Here is a 16,562-nt window from a genome sequence, read left to right as displayed (position 1 = left end):
GGGGGGGGGGGGGGTGACAAACACTTCTTCCTTTATAAACCCATTTAAAATGCATTTTTACATCCATTTGAAAAAGTTTAAATCATTTAAAGGATGCATATACGAGCAAAATACGAATAGACTAGCTGGCAACAGGTGCATAAGTTTTGTCGTAATCAATACCTTCCTGTTGTAAGTGGCCTTGAGCAACTAATCTTGCTTTGTTACAAATAACTTTTCCACGTTTATCCAGCTTATTCCAAAACACCAATTTGGTTTCGGTTACTAAGCAATTTTTAGGTATTTCAATAAGAATCCACACTTGATTTCTTTCAAATTGATCAAGTTTTTCTCTCATTGTTTGTACCCATGATTTGTCCTACATAGCTTAATTTATTCTCTTTGGTTCCATTTGAGATATGAAAGCCATAGAAGCTTGTTTTTTGAGTGAAGATCGGGTCTAAATTTTGTCATCGGGTTTTCCAAGGATGAAATTTTCAAAGGTAGCTAGCATCGTGTCTCCATTCCCTTGGATTGGTGGTTTTGTCTATTGGGGTAGTCAACTCTACTTCTGTAGTAGTTGACTATTCAATATTCAGTTCAATGTTGACGATTTGTGTATCCTCAGCTGGATTTAGAGAGGTAATTTCATCGTCACCGGTTTCAACTTCCTTCACTCTTTGGTTAGTGTCATCAAATACCACATGTATAGATTCTTCAAAACTTAAAGTTCTTTTATTAAAAACACAAAAAACTTTGCTAATAGGGGCATACCCTATAAAAAGTACGTTCGTCGCTTCTTGGATATAACTTACCGAGATTGATCTTACCATTATTGTGGATAAAGAATTTGCATCCGAAAGGATGGAAATAACTTATGTTTGGTTTCTTGCCTCTCCATAGTTCATTGGGAGTCTTCTTTAGTATAGGTCTGATTAGGCATTTGTTAAGTATATGAAAATCAGTACTTATATGCCCAAAAGTGATCGCGAAGACTTCGATCGAGAAACATTTTTCTTGTATCTTGTCGTGAATGATTCTTTCTTTCTTTTACTCCATTTTTTAGAGGAGATCTAGGTGAGGAAACGTTTCGAGTAGTGTCATTTTGAGCACATAATTCTTCGAGTGAGTTATTTTCAAATTTGTGACCATGATCACTATGGATGGTTGTAATGAAATACCTTGCCTCTTTTTGAACTTTTCTACAGACTTCAACGTTAGCAAAAGCTTCATTCTTATGAGTTAGAAATATTACCCATGTAACCTTGAGAAGTCATCAACAATTACGAAAGCATATCTTTTACCTTTAATGCTGGTAGTTCAAGTAGGACCAAAAAGATCCATATGAAGAAGCTGAAGGGGTTTAGAAGTGCTTACAATATCTTTTCCTTTGAAGGATGAACGAGTCTTCTTACTCATTGACATGCATAATCACAAAGATATGGTTTTTCTCAAACTTTAGTTTTGGCAAGCCAATGACTAGTTCAAGTCTAGAGAGTTTCTCAAGCGCATGGAGACTTACATGTTCAAGTTTTCTATGTCATAGTCAGGGATCACTGAAGATTGCAGTAAGACAAGTAAGATAGGTAAAATCGACATTATTTAAGATATTATCGTTTACTCGATCACCAATAAGTGTTAACTACTTTTCAGGATGTTTGATGATGCAGCTAGTTGTATTGAACATAACTTGAAATCCAACATCATATAGTTGACTAATGCTGAGGAGGTTGTGTTAGAGTCCGTCAACAAGATATACTTCAATTAAATCGCATGATGAACTGAGAGCAATATTTCCAACTCTGGTTACTTCTCCTTTAGCGTTGTCTCCCAATCTAACACATCCTTCATAATCATTTTTATAGTTTTGAAGTTTTCTTTCTTTCCGCGCATATGTATGGAGCATCCACTGCCAAGTACCCACTTTCTTTTCCTGTAGATTTTCTTAGATTGCTCCTGCAAATTAACAAAATTAACTTCTTTTAGGTACCCCAAGTGTTTTTGGGTCCTTAATGATTAATAGCTTTTGGTCTCCAGATCCATTTTCCTGAGGAATATTTTCTACAGTTAAAAGATTTATGACCAAGATTACCACAAGTATAGCAAGTAATTTTAATAGGAGTTTCAAAAAAAATGAGAGTTGGAGATAGATCTATTCAATCTGTTTGAGCTATGATTTGGAGATCTGTAGTATGCAGTTTTGTTAGATCGCACAGAACTGTGACTTGGAGATTTCCTGGCTTTGTTCAGTTGCATTTTTACTTCTTTAAATTCTTTTATTAGTAAGTCGACTTCAATCTGACTTGCTTTGAGAAGAATCTATCTGTCATTCTTTTCTCGAGCAATTTTATTATACTCATCAATAACCTTTTATAATTTATCAATAACCATGTACACGGAATTTTGGAAATCATTATAGTTTGGAAAGCTAAAGGGTCTTACCTCACTCATTTTACCTAGAGCCATGAAACATAAATTTGTCATTTCATCATTGTCGATTGTTTCTCTTTGTTCCCATGCTTCGAGACTTTTTGGATCTTCATTTCTTCGATTGTTTCTTCTCCTCCATTTTGGATAATTTTATTCTGTAGTAGTAACAGCGATCGTCATTTCTTTTGAAATCATTATTCTTGAAGTCCTATTGAGGTCTCTGTCTTCTTTCTCTAAGCATTTGTCTTACTCCACGATTTATGAGTGTCATTTCTTCATCTTGATTTTTGTTGACTTCATCTCCAATGTTAGATGTCTCAACTGTAAACGTCACAGTTTTCTTTTTGTCATCATAATTGTGCATGTTAATATGATTCTGTTCATAGGCCATTAAGTTGCCTCAAAATTCATCATATGTAATTTTCTGTAAATATCTATCTTAAAGAATGGAAGCTTTAGTGTTCCAAACCTTGGTAAGACTTCTAATGATTTCATGACTTGTAATGCATTTGAATATACCATTCCAAGAGTTTTGAGTTCATAGATTCAATGTTTTCATCTTCGGTCATTTTGAACAGCTCATACTCATTAATGAGAGAACTGATCCCAGCTTTCTTTACTTTTGTGATTCCTTCATACGTCACTTCTAGTTTGTCCCACATTTCTTTTGCATTCTCACATGTTGATATTTTGTCGTATTCTACTCCACTCACTACACAATATAGCAAAGTTATAGCTCTAGCATTAGTATATATCACCTCTTGTTGTTCTTTAATGATGTCAAATGATTCAGGATCGAATGGTTTTTCAGTGCCATCCTTTTCAGTTAGTCCAGGAATAGGCTTTGGGCCCTTATTGATCACTATACTTGCTTGATGATCAGTTGACCAGACAAAAATTCTGAATCTATTTTTTCAGTAAGAGTAATGTTGTCCATTGAAGTATGGTGGACGGTGTGAAAAGTGTCCGTCTTGAAGTAAAGCTCCAGGGATCTGATAATGTGTCATTTTGGACTGAGATGGTGAGACCTGCGCTAATACCAATTGATAATCAAGAGGGGGTGAAGTAAAAACTACTTTTAATCGACTTCCAGTAATGGTCAATCGACTTACCTACGTGTAAGTAAAACGAATATATAGCAATACAATCACAGTAAGTAAATGACATCGAAAATTTTATACTGGTCCAGATCACCAATGTGGTGCCTAGTCCAGTCCCCTTGGGTTTCAAGGGTTTCCTTTAGAGTAGTATGGAACTTGGTGAGTGACAGACGATTCTTGCAGAGTTCACGTCTGATATGCAAATCAAAACTTCTAATTGACAAAACCTCTACCTGTATATCGTACACTCAAATTTTTCTTTTTCTTTTCTTTTTCAGTTATATTCTCTTAAGTATACAATGCTTTTATGAAAGATGATAGAAGACAATCGTACAAGTTCAAGGGAAGTGCGTACTTCAGAACTAAGGCTACGCGAAGATTGTATAGTATTTGAGGACTGGTCTTGTTAAGGAATAACCCAAGGGATTTTTATCTAAATCAAGGATAGTTGAGATATTCCTTGATTGAGGAGATTTGTTGATCCATGTCCATATCAGATATGTGTATGGTAAATCGCTTCTCTATCCTTCTCGATTTTGCTGGCTTGATTCTTGTCTGATCAGCAGATCTTGAGTCCTTGGCGTGATTTGTTGCTCCATCTTGCTTAACTTAGCTGGATTGATTGTTTTTCATGTCTGGTCATTATATCTTAGATCTTTGACTTAATTTTCATCTTTTCCTTATATAGATAGATTGATTTCGTGTGTCAATCAAGGTGAGCTATATGATGGATTTGGGTTATCTGTATGTTGATCCTAATTTCTTAGATTGATGGTTTCCTTCTTCGTAATCAATCACATATTCTTTTCCATCTTGGTGTTGTCATACATAGATTACTTTCTTTTTTATTTCATGCGAGGTTTGTGAGTAAAATGTTAAATGTCTATCATCAAAACCAACTGACTCTAAGGAAGTTAACAAGTTTATGTCTCACAACACGAAGGTTTTGTGGTTAATGGCAAAGAAGATAATATTTAAAAGAAATAAAAGGCACTTAATGGCATACAAGCGTTACGGACATGATACTTCAAAATTGATTCTTATTTTCAGGAGAGTGGTTTTCAAAAGAGCATCAATGAGTCTACTCTTAATATAAAAANAGATTTCAAATAAAGTGATCGCAAATATCTATGTGCTTTGTTCTACTATAAAATGCTGCCATCTTCGACATCGCAATAACAAATTTATTGTCACAAAAAATCTCAGTTGCACCAGCTGAAATCTGATAAAACTAACAACAACTCTCCTTAATCAAACTGCTTGACAAGCCTGTAGAAGTTGTTGCAATATATGTAGCCTCTGAAGTTGATAAGACCACCATTTTCCGCTTTTTTAAACTCCATGAAACTGCTTCAGATTCAAGATTAAACAAGAAACCAAATATTCTCTTTCTATCATCAACGTTGTTTGCATAGTCACTATCAACAACATCAATTAATGTGAAATTTGTCACCTTATAATATTAAATTTCATGATCTGTTATCCATGCGATATATCTTAATACTCTCTTTGCAGCTCTAAGGTGAAGCTTACTTGAATTGTGCATAAGTCTCGATATGACGCCAACAGAGAAAAAAATGTATGGTCTTGTATGAGACATGTAGTTCAAACCACCATCCAAACTTCTAAAATGAGTTGCATTTGTCATTTTAGAACCATCATCACAACACAACTTCTCATTAATATTCATCGGCGTGGCAACAACATTACAATTTACCATATTGATCTTTTTCAAATGTTTTGTTGCATATTTTTCTTTGTGAAAGTAATATACCATCAACTCTCTGTTTTACCTCAAAATCAAGAAATTAATGCAGTGAACCAATATCAGACATCTCAAAATTTTTCATAATGCAGTATTTAAATTTAGTGACGATACTCACTCAAAATTTAGTATCGTCAATTTAAATACTGCATTATGAAAAATTTTGAGATGTCTGATATTGGTTTACTGCATTATTTTATTGATTTTGAGGTAAAACAGAGAGTTGATGGTATATTTCTTTCACAAAGAAAAATATGCAACAAAACATTTGAAAAAGATCAATATGGTAAATTGTAATGTTGTTGCCACGCCGATGAATATTAATGAGAAGTTGTGTTGTGATGATGGTTCTAAAATGACAAATGCAACTCATTTTAGAAGTTTGGATGGTGGTTTGAACTACATGTCTCATACAAGACCATACATTTTTTTCTCTGTTGGCGTCATATCGAGACTTATGCACAATTCAAGTAAGCTTCACCTTAGAGCTGCAAAGAGAGTATTAAGATATATCGCATGGATAACAGATCATGAAATTTAATATTATAAGGTGACAAATTTCACATTAATTGATGTTGTTGATAGTGACTATGCAAACAACGTTGATGATAGAAAGAGAATATTTGGTTTCTTGTTTAATCTTGAATCTGAAGCAGTTTCATGGAGTTTAAAAAAGCGGAAAATGGTGGTCTTATCAACTTCAGAGGCTACATATATTGCAACAACTTCTACAGGCTTGTCAAGCAGTTTGATTAAGGAGAGTTGTTGTTAGTTTTATCAGATTTCAGCTGGTGCAACTGAGATTTTTTGTGACAATAAATTTGTTATTGCGATGTCGAAGATGGCAGCATTTTATAGTAGAACAAAGCACATAGATATTTGCGATCACTTTATTTGAAATCTTGTTTCTACTGGAGAAATAACTTTGAAGTCTTGTTATACAAATGAGCAAGCAGCAAACATCTTCACGAAGTCAATTACGCAAGCAAAACACGAGTTCTTCAGAGGTCAACTTGGAGTTTGCAGTCTTAAATCAAATGGAAGTATTTGAAAAGTGATTCAAAAGAACTTGACCAAGTATTCACTAGATTATTAGCTAGTCTCCTTTATCTTAGCAAATTTAAATATTATGACAGAATAACAGCTAATTAGTAATTTAGTGACCTAAATTTTAGTATTTTCAATTTTTTGGTAAGCCTATTTGTAGTGAAGTCTTCTTGCTAATTATTACTTTAATTAGATTCAAAGAAGTTTACAGTAACTTTTTATCTCATTCATTTTTCCTTTTAATTATGTTTTTCTTTCCAACAGTGTCTACTTTTTATCTCATTCATTTTCCTTTTGATTATCTTTTTCTTTCCAAGAGAGTCTCATTGAATATCTCATTGAATATGTAGTTACCTTTGTTAGAAAGTGTTTTGCCTCTAACGTGGGACTTACCTGTGCAAATCCAAATTTAATTGGACTCCATCGTAGATATCGGATGGAAAAAAATTATCAAAATACTATACTAAGTAATGAGTAAGTTGAAGAAGTAAATAAACTTTCATCACATGCACCAATTGGCACATTTAGTCTTTTCATAATTAACTTACAGAAGAGATTAGAAACCTCAAGCCAGCAACATTGAAAGATTGGATAATAAAAGAAGAAGACACAACTATTTGATACTTACACTTGCAATATGGAAAGAAAAGGAAAACTGGAGCTAAACTAGATTTCTCTTTATATCTACATCTCCGCCTTCATCAAAAAACAAAGGCGAAAAATTTAATAGTCAGATTGGAGGAAACTCTCGTACGCTGTTCCTTTTAATGTCTTATGCACATCATCCCAGTTCTTGATATGTTCCTGCAGCGGTCCGCTGTGTATCTTAACTTGGCGGCTAGTTAAATTCATTTGTGGCAATCTTAAAAACTCTACAACGTCTACCAATTTCTGCAAATAATCCAGAAAATAATGAGCAACACAAAAGAACAAGTATATTTACGGATAACAAGGGAAACGAATGAATGAATTAGCCCTTCACTCATTTAGTGCCCAGCCAGTTGGTCAGGTAAAGAAGGAAAAAGGGGCAAAAGCTATCCTCTACTACATGAAATGTCTTAATTTTATCCTTTGTTATACTTTATTGACAGTCATATCTTTACCGTTAGCAAATTGAATAGCAACTGCTCGACTCGAAGGGAGCTCCAACAAGAAATATAGCAGAGAGTAATTTCAAACCATATAAAAGACAATGCGGTAAATTTGGACCTTCATCCCCAAGTCCACACTGGAACACAGTCAAAAGTCAAGGACAAATATGAGACGACTTACTAATGGCAAGGGTATGGATGGAAGCGAAGTATAAAGGAGGGTAAATCAAAATGTTTCGAGCCAGTAGAGGCAGATTTCTTTGCTTAGGGAAAATTTAACAGTGCATACGTTTGTGAACAAGAAACTTGACTAGATATATCAGGTCATATGAAAAATTATCTACACTCCTTGGCTTTAAATTACATGCAGTGATTCATGACAAAATAGTTATAGACTTAGAGTTTCAGAAATGTATACTCTTACCGTGTGGTCTCTGATAAGATCTTCATAATACAAAAATATGTTCCGAGTACTGTTGAAGTACTCCAATGCCTCTTTGGTTGACGCCTCCATTCTCTTCAAATCTGTGATTAATAATGTTGTATCGATTTCTGGTTTATACTTCGCAAGAGTAGAAGCCTAGAAAAAGCCGCAAAATGATCAGATTGTATAGTCTTATGACACAATAGGGAGAAATGGATTGAAGGAATTACCTCCTCAATTGAGTGCACATGAGACTTGTGTGTTCCATTCAAGAGTCTAGCATAACGATCATAGGAATTTGCAAGCACTGAAACCATACGGCGCAGCAGATTCCTTCTAAAAAGAAATATTACGGAGACACCTTTATTGTTGAAGTACTCAACGATTTCCTTGTGATATTGTATCAACCCCTGTGTTTGTCAAGATTGGTCGGTCAATTTTTCCGAAATAAGCAATTAGACAGAAGACATCGTATATTGAATATCCTGCTAGATCATACTCTACGCAATAAAGGCTGTAAATAACAAAGTTTAGCATATTTATGAGAGCTGGTATACAAAGCATGCATTTTTCTGTTACGCCGCACACAGATGAGTGCTGACAAACACACCAACTAATATGATGAGACGTAATCTCAAAATACCATTCACTTGATGCATGATCAACAATACTGATTCTGAATGGATCACTACCATGATTTTATTACTCCCTCTAGTTCAATTTGTTCATCTTACTTTCTTTTTTAGACCGTTTCAAAAATAATGTCATTTTTCCTTTTTGGCAACGTACTCTTTAGTTTCAACTTTTCAAGTGGCAGGTTTAAGACCACAAGATTAAAAGGCATTTTGATACATTCTACATATCTTTAGTTTAAGACTACCTTCTTTACTTTCTTAAATTTTGAAATTAGACAAACAAATTGAAACGGGGGAAGTATATGCAATGCAGTATAGAAAGCTAAAGGTTTTCAAGTACAAAATAAATCTTATATGGTGAGATAATAATTTTTTAATCCTAATGGCTCAACCTGACCAAATCTAACTCAGCCAACAGTTTTCTTGTGGCACAATCAGTAGCCAGATGAAAACTTTAAAACAATTTATAAAAAGATACCGATTTAGATCAAATCCTCTCCAAATCAATACAAGAAAATTGGAATCTCCCAAAAATAAATTCTAGCGCTTTACAAAGGGTATATTGCTTAGCCAATTTTCAAACATTATACAAAGTTTCTTACAATAATTCTAAGAGTCCTTAGCACTATCCAAACGGGGTTGAGCGTTACACTCCATTTCTCAAAAAAGCTCTGTTAAGGTAAGGCCCGTCCACAGTGACAACTGAAGTGTTTCAAAAGGCAAAGGATCTCCCTATCTCAAGGAGTCTATTGGTGTTTGAATTGAAGTTGTCTGAAAATCTCAAGACTATGAAAGAAGCATAAAAGATGAACCACTTTCTTCAAGTGTGATCAACTATTGATAAAAGATGTCTACCCTTCCTCGGCATTTTTATATCCCTGGCTACAACTTAGCCAAACTTTATGCTTAAGACATGGCACGGAGAGCATGTGAATTAACAAAATGATTTTACCTGATTAAGCATCCATTTGAAGCCAACCGCAGCTGAACAGTGATTCTTGGAAGCACTGGTGAACAAATCCAAATTATATACCATGTCCAAAGTCCTCAGGATTGAGGAAGCATTTTCTCTCCGCTCTTTGACAGAGAAAATTTCACCATTGGAGGTTATATTAATATGACTATTTAATAGTGTCTCAAACCATCCACTTCCAGACCTCTGTGCTGACAGAACGGCAAACAGACGTACAGGATTACAGGAACATTCAGCCCTACAATAGATAGACAAAGGAGATAAAATGACTAAAAAGACAAATTTGCAGAAAGACTGAAGATTAATAAGCAAATCTAAATAACTCAAATACCTACCTGCTAAAGGTTTTCGGTTTAGGATAATGCAAGTATGGAATCTGAGATCGGTCGGTATCATATTCATGACAAGGCCTTTCTATAACTTCGATATTCAAGAGTTTTCTTGTTGTCTCAGTGTTAGTCTGTTTAAGACAGGTTGAACAGATATAAACACCACAGACCATTGCAAACACTATAACTATCATCCTTAACAATGCCGGAGATTTCTTGGGAGGTTTTATGATGAGAGCATCCTGACATTCAAATAAAAGAAGACTATCAATGAACTAGGTGGAAAACAAAATTGCAACTTAAATACACCTCTAATCTATGTTTATCGGACTCTTCAAATATGTCGTCCGGGATCCTGTGCATTTTGGAGGATCCAACACGGTGTGGCAACACTTTTGAGTGTCCGAGCAATCTCTAATCACGGCCTACTGAGCAATTAAACTTAAAAGGCTTGAGGGACAAGGCAAACTGTTTTCGAACAACCACATGTTCTTTTTTATAGAAGGTATCCATTGAGCATGAGACTATAACATGTCAATCTGAGTTGATTCCATAAAATTTACCTCCAGGAAGTCAACAACCATCAAAAGAAAACATAAAAATGTTCTCACCAGCAATACATCTTCCTTAGCTACTGTTTGGCCATAAATTTTCGGAGTAGTTCTTGAAATTTTATCTTCAAATATTTGTTTAGCCACGAAATTTCAAACTCTTATCTTCAAATATTTTCAACTTCGAGTTTTTGGGACTTCCATTCACAACATTTCAAATTTTTCCAAGTAAATTACATATACACAACCTCAAATTTCGAAAATCACAACTTCACATACACAAGTCTTAAAGTTCCAAACTTTAAAATCTACAGCCAAACATGAGCTTATCAATTCTTTGAGAACATAACCAATACTCCAACAAGTATTTTAGCTGAAAAAATTGCATATCACAACAACCCCACGAACAAACAGCCAAAAAAAATCAATTTTTTTCTTCCACTCTGTTTAATGCGAAACCAAGAAAATGAAACCCCAAAACAAAAACAAAAAAAATAATCAAAACCCAGATCACAAAATACAAAATACAGTGAAAAATTCTCACTAAAACCACCAGTCCACCATAAATTCACATTCTTGCAAAAACCCAGAAACCAATTAGTAAAGGGGAAGATAGTTCAGCTTCAACAAGATTGTAAAACTCAGCAAGAAGTACTTTTAAGCTGGATCTCATACACAATATACTCAAAAATAAAGAGAAAAAAATAACCATACCTTTGTAAAGAAACAAATTTCTTCAGCCATTATTATAGATTGAACTATGAATCAAAAGATTCTTTCCACAGAATCCTCAAATATACAAAGACCCCTTCATTTGAAGCTTTATTTGAATGAAAATTATAGTGTTTTTGGAAGTATGGAGTTTGTCTTCTTTACTTGTATTAATGCCGTAATCTACATGGAGCCATTTCAGTTAAATATGTTATACTAGTACTAATATTTCTCGATTTTGCCGCTGTCCAACTCACACAAGCACCATCCTTTTTTTCTTTTTTCTATTTTTCTTTGTTTAACGATGAGATACGGCAGATCATATATATTTAGTATAATTTTATAAAAAATATATAAATTTTATAATTATGTTGTGAATTAATGATAAGGTTAAAGTGTGAATAGGTTTTATCCTAAATTTTTATGGTATGAAAATATTAGAATGCAAATAGATTTTATCTTAATTTTGTGGTATGATCGTATAAATAGATTTTATTTTTATTTGGTGGATTGATAAAGTTAGGATGTTTGTAAATTTATGGGATTTTTTATTATTTTTAATATTATTAGGTATGAAGAGGTTAAGTGTGAACAAATTTTTTTTATTTTGTTATATGATAAAATAAAATTAAAATATAGATACATTTTATTATTATTTTATGGTATGAAAAGATTAAATTATAAACAAATTTTATCCTTATTTTATGGAATGAGAAAGAGTGAACAAATTCTATAGTTATTTATGATATAATGAAGTTAGAATGTAGGGAGGTATGAAAAAAACAAAGTGTAAACTACTTTTTTTATCCTTATTTTATGGTATGATAAAGTTAGAGGGTCTCGTGGAATTTATTCTTATTTTATAGTATGAAGAGGTTAGATTGTAAATGCATTTTACCCTAACTTTGTGATACGAGAAAGTTAGAGCATAAACAAATTTTTTGTTAATATTTTGTGGTGTGATGAGTGGGACACATAAAATTTAATTAAAATTTGAGTTAAATCTAAAAAGAAAAAAAAATTCAATTAATGATTTGACTTGACTTAATTTAATATTTTTTTTAAAAAAATGACTATATTTGAAATTTAAGTATTTATTTTGATGTACTTTTTAAATATCACTTACTTGTTTTCATTATTTTTATCTTTAATATATTCTTTTTAAGTTTTTGAGACTTAGAATTTTGAATTATCCAATAAAATTTATAGTCTATATATATTAGTAACTCTAATTATGCTCAATTCGAAATTAAATCAATACTAATGCTAGCAAAATAAATTAATTGAACACTAAAAATAACAATAATGTTAAATATTTGTTCTTTAGCTTTAATTGGTTTCGACATTTAAATTACATAATCTAATTTTAATTTTTCTTTAATGTTTAATCATGTGATTAATACTTATTAGACTTATTTTAGCACGATTTAGTACTTTTAAATTATGATCATTTTCATTAAACGGATCAATTTGCAATATTTATTTTATATGATTTCATTACTATTTTTTATTGAATATTCTAATGTCATCACTCATCTCATATTCTGTGTTATTTTAATAATGAGGATAGAATACATGTTTTATGACAAAAGAAAGTTGGAATGTAAGCTAATTTTACCCTTATTTTGTGAGAAATTCAAAATTGATAAATATGAATAACAATTTTAAATTAATATAGGATAATATTTAGGTTCACAATCAAAAAAATTATAAATATTATATTATTTTAATTAAAAATTACCGAATTTTCGTTGATAAAATCCAGGTGAGGTAGAAAAATTAGTTATAGAAAAATAAAATAACTTCAAATAATTGTACACTTTGTTATGTGTTAATCGAAAAAAGAAAATTTGTAGATTTTATAATTGTAACAAAAATTACTTTTTAATAATAAATTAAATAGAAGAAAATGATATGTCTGGGCAAGAAGGGGAAAATGAAGAATATTACCTTATCTATAACCTAAAAGTGGTTGGATAAGTTGTATCTAAATTAAGGAGCCTATTTCTGACCTAAAATTGGATTTAATTACCTTATTTATGACCTTAGAGAGACTCTTGCTTAGTTTTGAGCCTGGGTTTCACATTAATTAATCCTAAATTACATAAGCAAGATTTAATTTTTCTTTAGGCATTTTGATGATAATTGATTTTTAGTAATTAACTTAAGCTCTACTTGTCTTAGAATGTACGGCATGTAAACATCATATAAGCTAATTAGTTACATGTAAAAAAAAGATTGAAGAGGCTTTTCCCGTAAAAAATAAATATTAAGATTTAACTTATATACATTGCATTATAAATATTTTTTATATTATCAAGTATATATATATTTTTTATGGGGTTAATTTCACTTATTATGAATAGTTACATTTATATGTAGTTATCTTGTAGAAACCTGATAGTATAGGAAATTTTCTATATTATCAGATTGATTAGAAGTTAAACAAGAATTAACATGACATAATTAATACATTTAATATCATAGTTCTCAAATGACAAAAACATATATTTTGCTTACGATGGAATATTTCTATTTAGTCACCATAAAAAAAGGATTAGTTTTTTTTTTAATCTTCTTTAAATAATACAGAAATTGACTACGTAACCCACCATGAATAATTTGCAGTCTTCGTTTTACAATAATTAACTTCATTTTAGTTGTTGAATTGACGTTATCAAGATGATGATAATTAATGATTGACAAATTAAGATAAGTATGAAAGATTAATAAGCATTTTTTTCTTAGTTATAAACTTCGAGATTAAGTCCTATTAAATACAAAATTCATTTTGTTAAAGGATATATTTATCTTCAATATGACACTTTTCGATATAAGGTCAAATTTAATTTATTTCGATACAAATATTCATCATCAAATAAAAAATAAAAAAGAAGATAGTAAAAGAATTTTGTGATCTATTGTCCTTACGAAACAAAAATTTAAATTAGTGAAATCTTAAAATAAGTATCAACCTCAAATGAAAATTAAAAAAAAAAACCCAATAAGGGTCGGAAATAAAGAAAAAGAAATATTGATTTTTATGTACTTTGATCTGGATGTATTTTTTTTCTTATATATATATATATATATATATACTATCATCTCACCAAAAGAATAATCACCAATAATCATTTATTGTAAGTGCAATTAATTACTTAAAAATACGGGAAATTACATATTATTATAACAAATTAAAACCGCATATAAGTAATGCAAAAATGTCTTACTATATTAAAATATTTAAATTAAGTTTTCTAAATATATATATTTATATAGTATTTGGTAATAAGTTGTTTCAATCATGCTCACAAGTCACAAATGCTCAATAGTTTAAACTTTAAACTAAAAATGATGTAATTGAAATGGACAAAAAGGGTTGAATAAGTTAATCAAAGAGTTGTGATACTTAATTTCCAACGTTGCAATTATGGCTATTAATTAAAGGGCAACTTTCACATATAGCAAACAAAAAATTCATATTTGTATGCTATAACAAAGTTTGCATAATTGCGCTCCATAGCAAACATAAAACTGTATAATTCGCTATACATATACAATTGTATAATTTGCTGGCCTAAATTGTATAATTCGCTGGCCTATTTCGCTGCAATTGTATAATTCGCTATCCTATTTCACTGCAATTGTATAATGCACAATTGTATGTATATTACATAATTATAAGTGTATAGCAAGAAGATATATGTTTTTCTCTCGCTTTATACAAAAACAGAAACACAATATATACACTTCTGTTGTATAAAGCTAGAGAAAATTGTATTTCACTGCAATTGTATAATTCGCAATTGTATAATTCGTTGGCCTTTTTCTCTGCAATATTTGTATAAAATTTGCATTTGTCTACAATTGAATTGAAGTAAAATATTTGTAAATTGTATAATTAAGTGTATAACACGAAGATATATGTTTTTGCATGTGTATATACAATTTTCTCTCGCTTTATACAAAACAGAAACAGAATTATACACTTCTGTGTATAAAGCGAGAGAGGCGAGCAGAGAGTGGCGAGCGAGAATGGGAGAGTGGCGAGCGAGATTTTTGAGAGAGAGATGCCTGGCAAATTTTAGCTAACGTTTGCTATGGAGCACAATTAAATCAAACCCTAGCTACTCTATTTATTTTAGGTTATTACTTTGCTATTATATACAATTTTCCCTTAATTAAACATATCCCGTGACGCTAAAATCTCCACCTACATTAATTTTTTTTTATTAATTTAACGTTTCATTGATTTTCTTATCTACGTTTCCTGTTAACATCAGTCAAGGGAGGATATATCTATATATCCACTCAGTCTTGAAGTTATCATTTAATTAGGAGTTTGACTATTTCTTTTTTACGTTTATCTTTTCTAAACTTTCTAAGATATATATATATATATATATATATATAAAAGATACCAACTAATATTTCCTAAGAAACTAGTTGAAACAGGTACAAGAGCGACAGGAGTTGAAACAGGTACAAGAGCAACAGGAGATACAATGACTAAAGGAATTATGATCGGCTCCTACCAGGGGCCGAGCGACAGCTAACGAAGGCTGCACAAGTGAACACCCTTCGTCGGAAAGTTATACCGTATCTACGAGATAAATTTACGATATTTTAAATATATATTTAGGTTTGCACACACTTGAGTAATTATAGGAGCTGACTCAATGGTAAAATGAGCGTTGAAAGTATGAAGCGGAAGGTTGAGGGTTTGATTCTTGGTCCCTTCAAGTGTTTTTTTAAACATTTTTATTAGTCAAAATTCACATCAAGGAGTAATTTTTAAAATTATACACACTCTTTATAAAATGGCTGGCTCCGCCACTGGCTCCCACTATAAGGAAAAAGAATAGAAGCTGTCAAAAATCATCATCGTCTTTATCTAAGGAACATCACTGAATTTAAATTCAGAATGTAGTAAAAATAGTAACAGTACAAACAACATGTACTAGTGTAAGCATCATCGATCAATCTAAATTCACTACATATTCTAAAGTAGACATTCAGAAGGAAACATGCAATATAAAAGTTGCATCACCCCAAGTCTCTCTCCACACCCTTTTTTCATCCCATGTATAATGCTTCCCAAGCTTACCTTTTATGCCACCCTTTATTCATTCCAACTTCTTACCTCATCCAGCCTCGAACTGTACCATTAAACATTGGATGCTCTTGTCACTCTAAAACTTTCGAAGTCTATCTTTTATACCACTCTAAGGCTTCCCATCCTATCTATTATGTCATAGAACAACCATTATTAGCTAACACTACCAACCAAACCGCCTTAGCCATAAGATTAACCGTTCAAACGCTGTGCCTGAAGATCTATCTCCGAAAATTCACAAGATATATAATAAAGTGAAAACGGATCTAACTAGCCTATCTGAGCCTCAAGCATCAGCCAATGAATTGTCTATGAGCTTAAGACTCCGTGGGAGAAAACAGCGATCAACTATTCCTTCTTTCAAAAAAGCTCAACGAAAATAAAAGAAGTTGTATTAACTAGGATCTGATT

The 16,562-nt window shown here is 31.8% G+C and overlaps 1 protein-coding gene across 1 annotated transcript; it reads right to left on the bottom strand.

Moving 5' to 3' along the window:
- Positions 1–6,796: 6,796 nt before the first annotated feature.
- Positions 6,797–11,346, bottom strand: LOC107012808. The gene is made up of 6 exons (XM_015212732.2): positions 11,039–11,346; positions 9,780–10,015; positions 9,424–9,682; positions 8,067–8,246; positions 7,837–7,992; positions 6,797–7,212 (listed from the first exon to the last, which is right to left on the bottom strand). The coding sequence occupies exons 1-6, from the start codon at positions 11,066–11,068 to the stop codon at positions 7,045–7,047; spliced, it is 1,029 nt and encodes a 342-aa protein (XP_015068218.1). The 5' UTR covers positions 11,069–11,346; the 3' UTR covers positions 6,797–7,044.
- Positions 11,347–16,562: the final 5,216 nt, after the last annotated feature.

This window comes from Solanum pennellii, chromosome 3 (assembly GCF_001406875.1).
Source record: "Solanum pennellii chromosome 3, SPENNV200".
In the NCBI taxonomy this organism is placed as follows: domain Eukaryota; kingdom Viridiplantae; phylum Streptophyta; class Magnoliopsida; order Solanales; family Solanaceae; genus Solanum; species Solanum pennellii.
The sequence above is the reverse complement of the archived record's forward strand: the minus strand, read 5'-3'. Positions and strand labels throughout refer to the sequence as shown.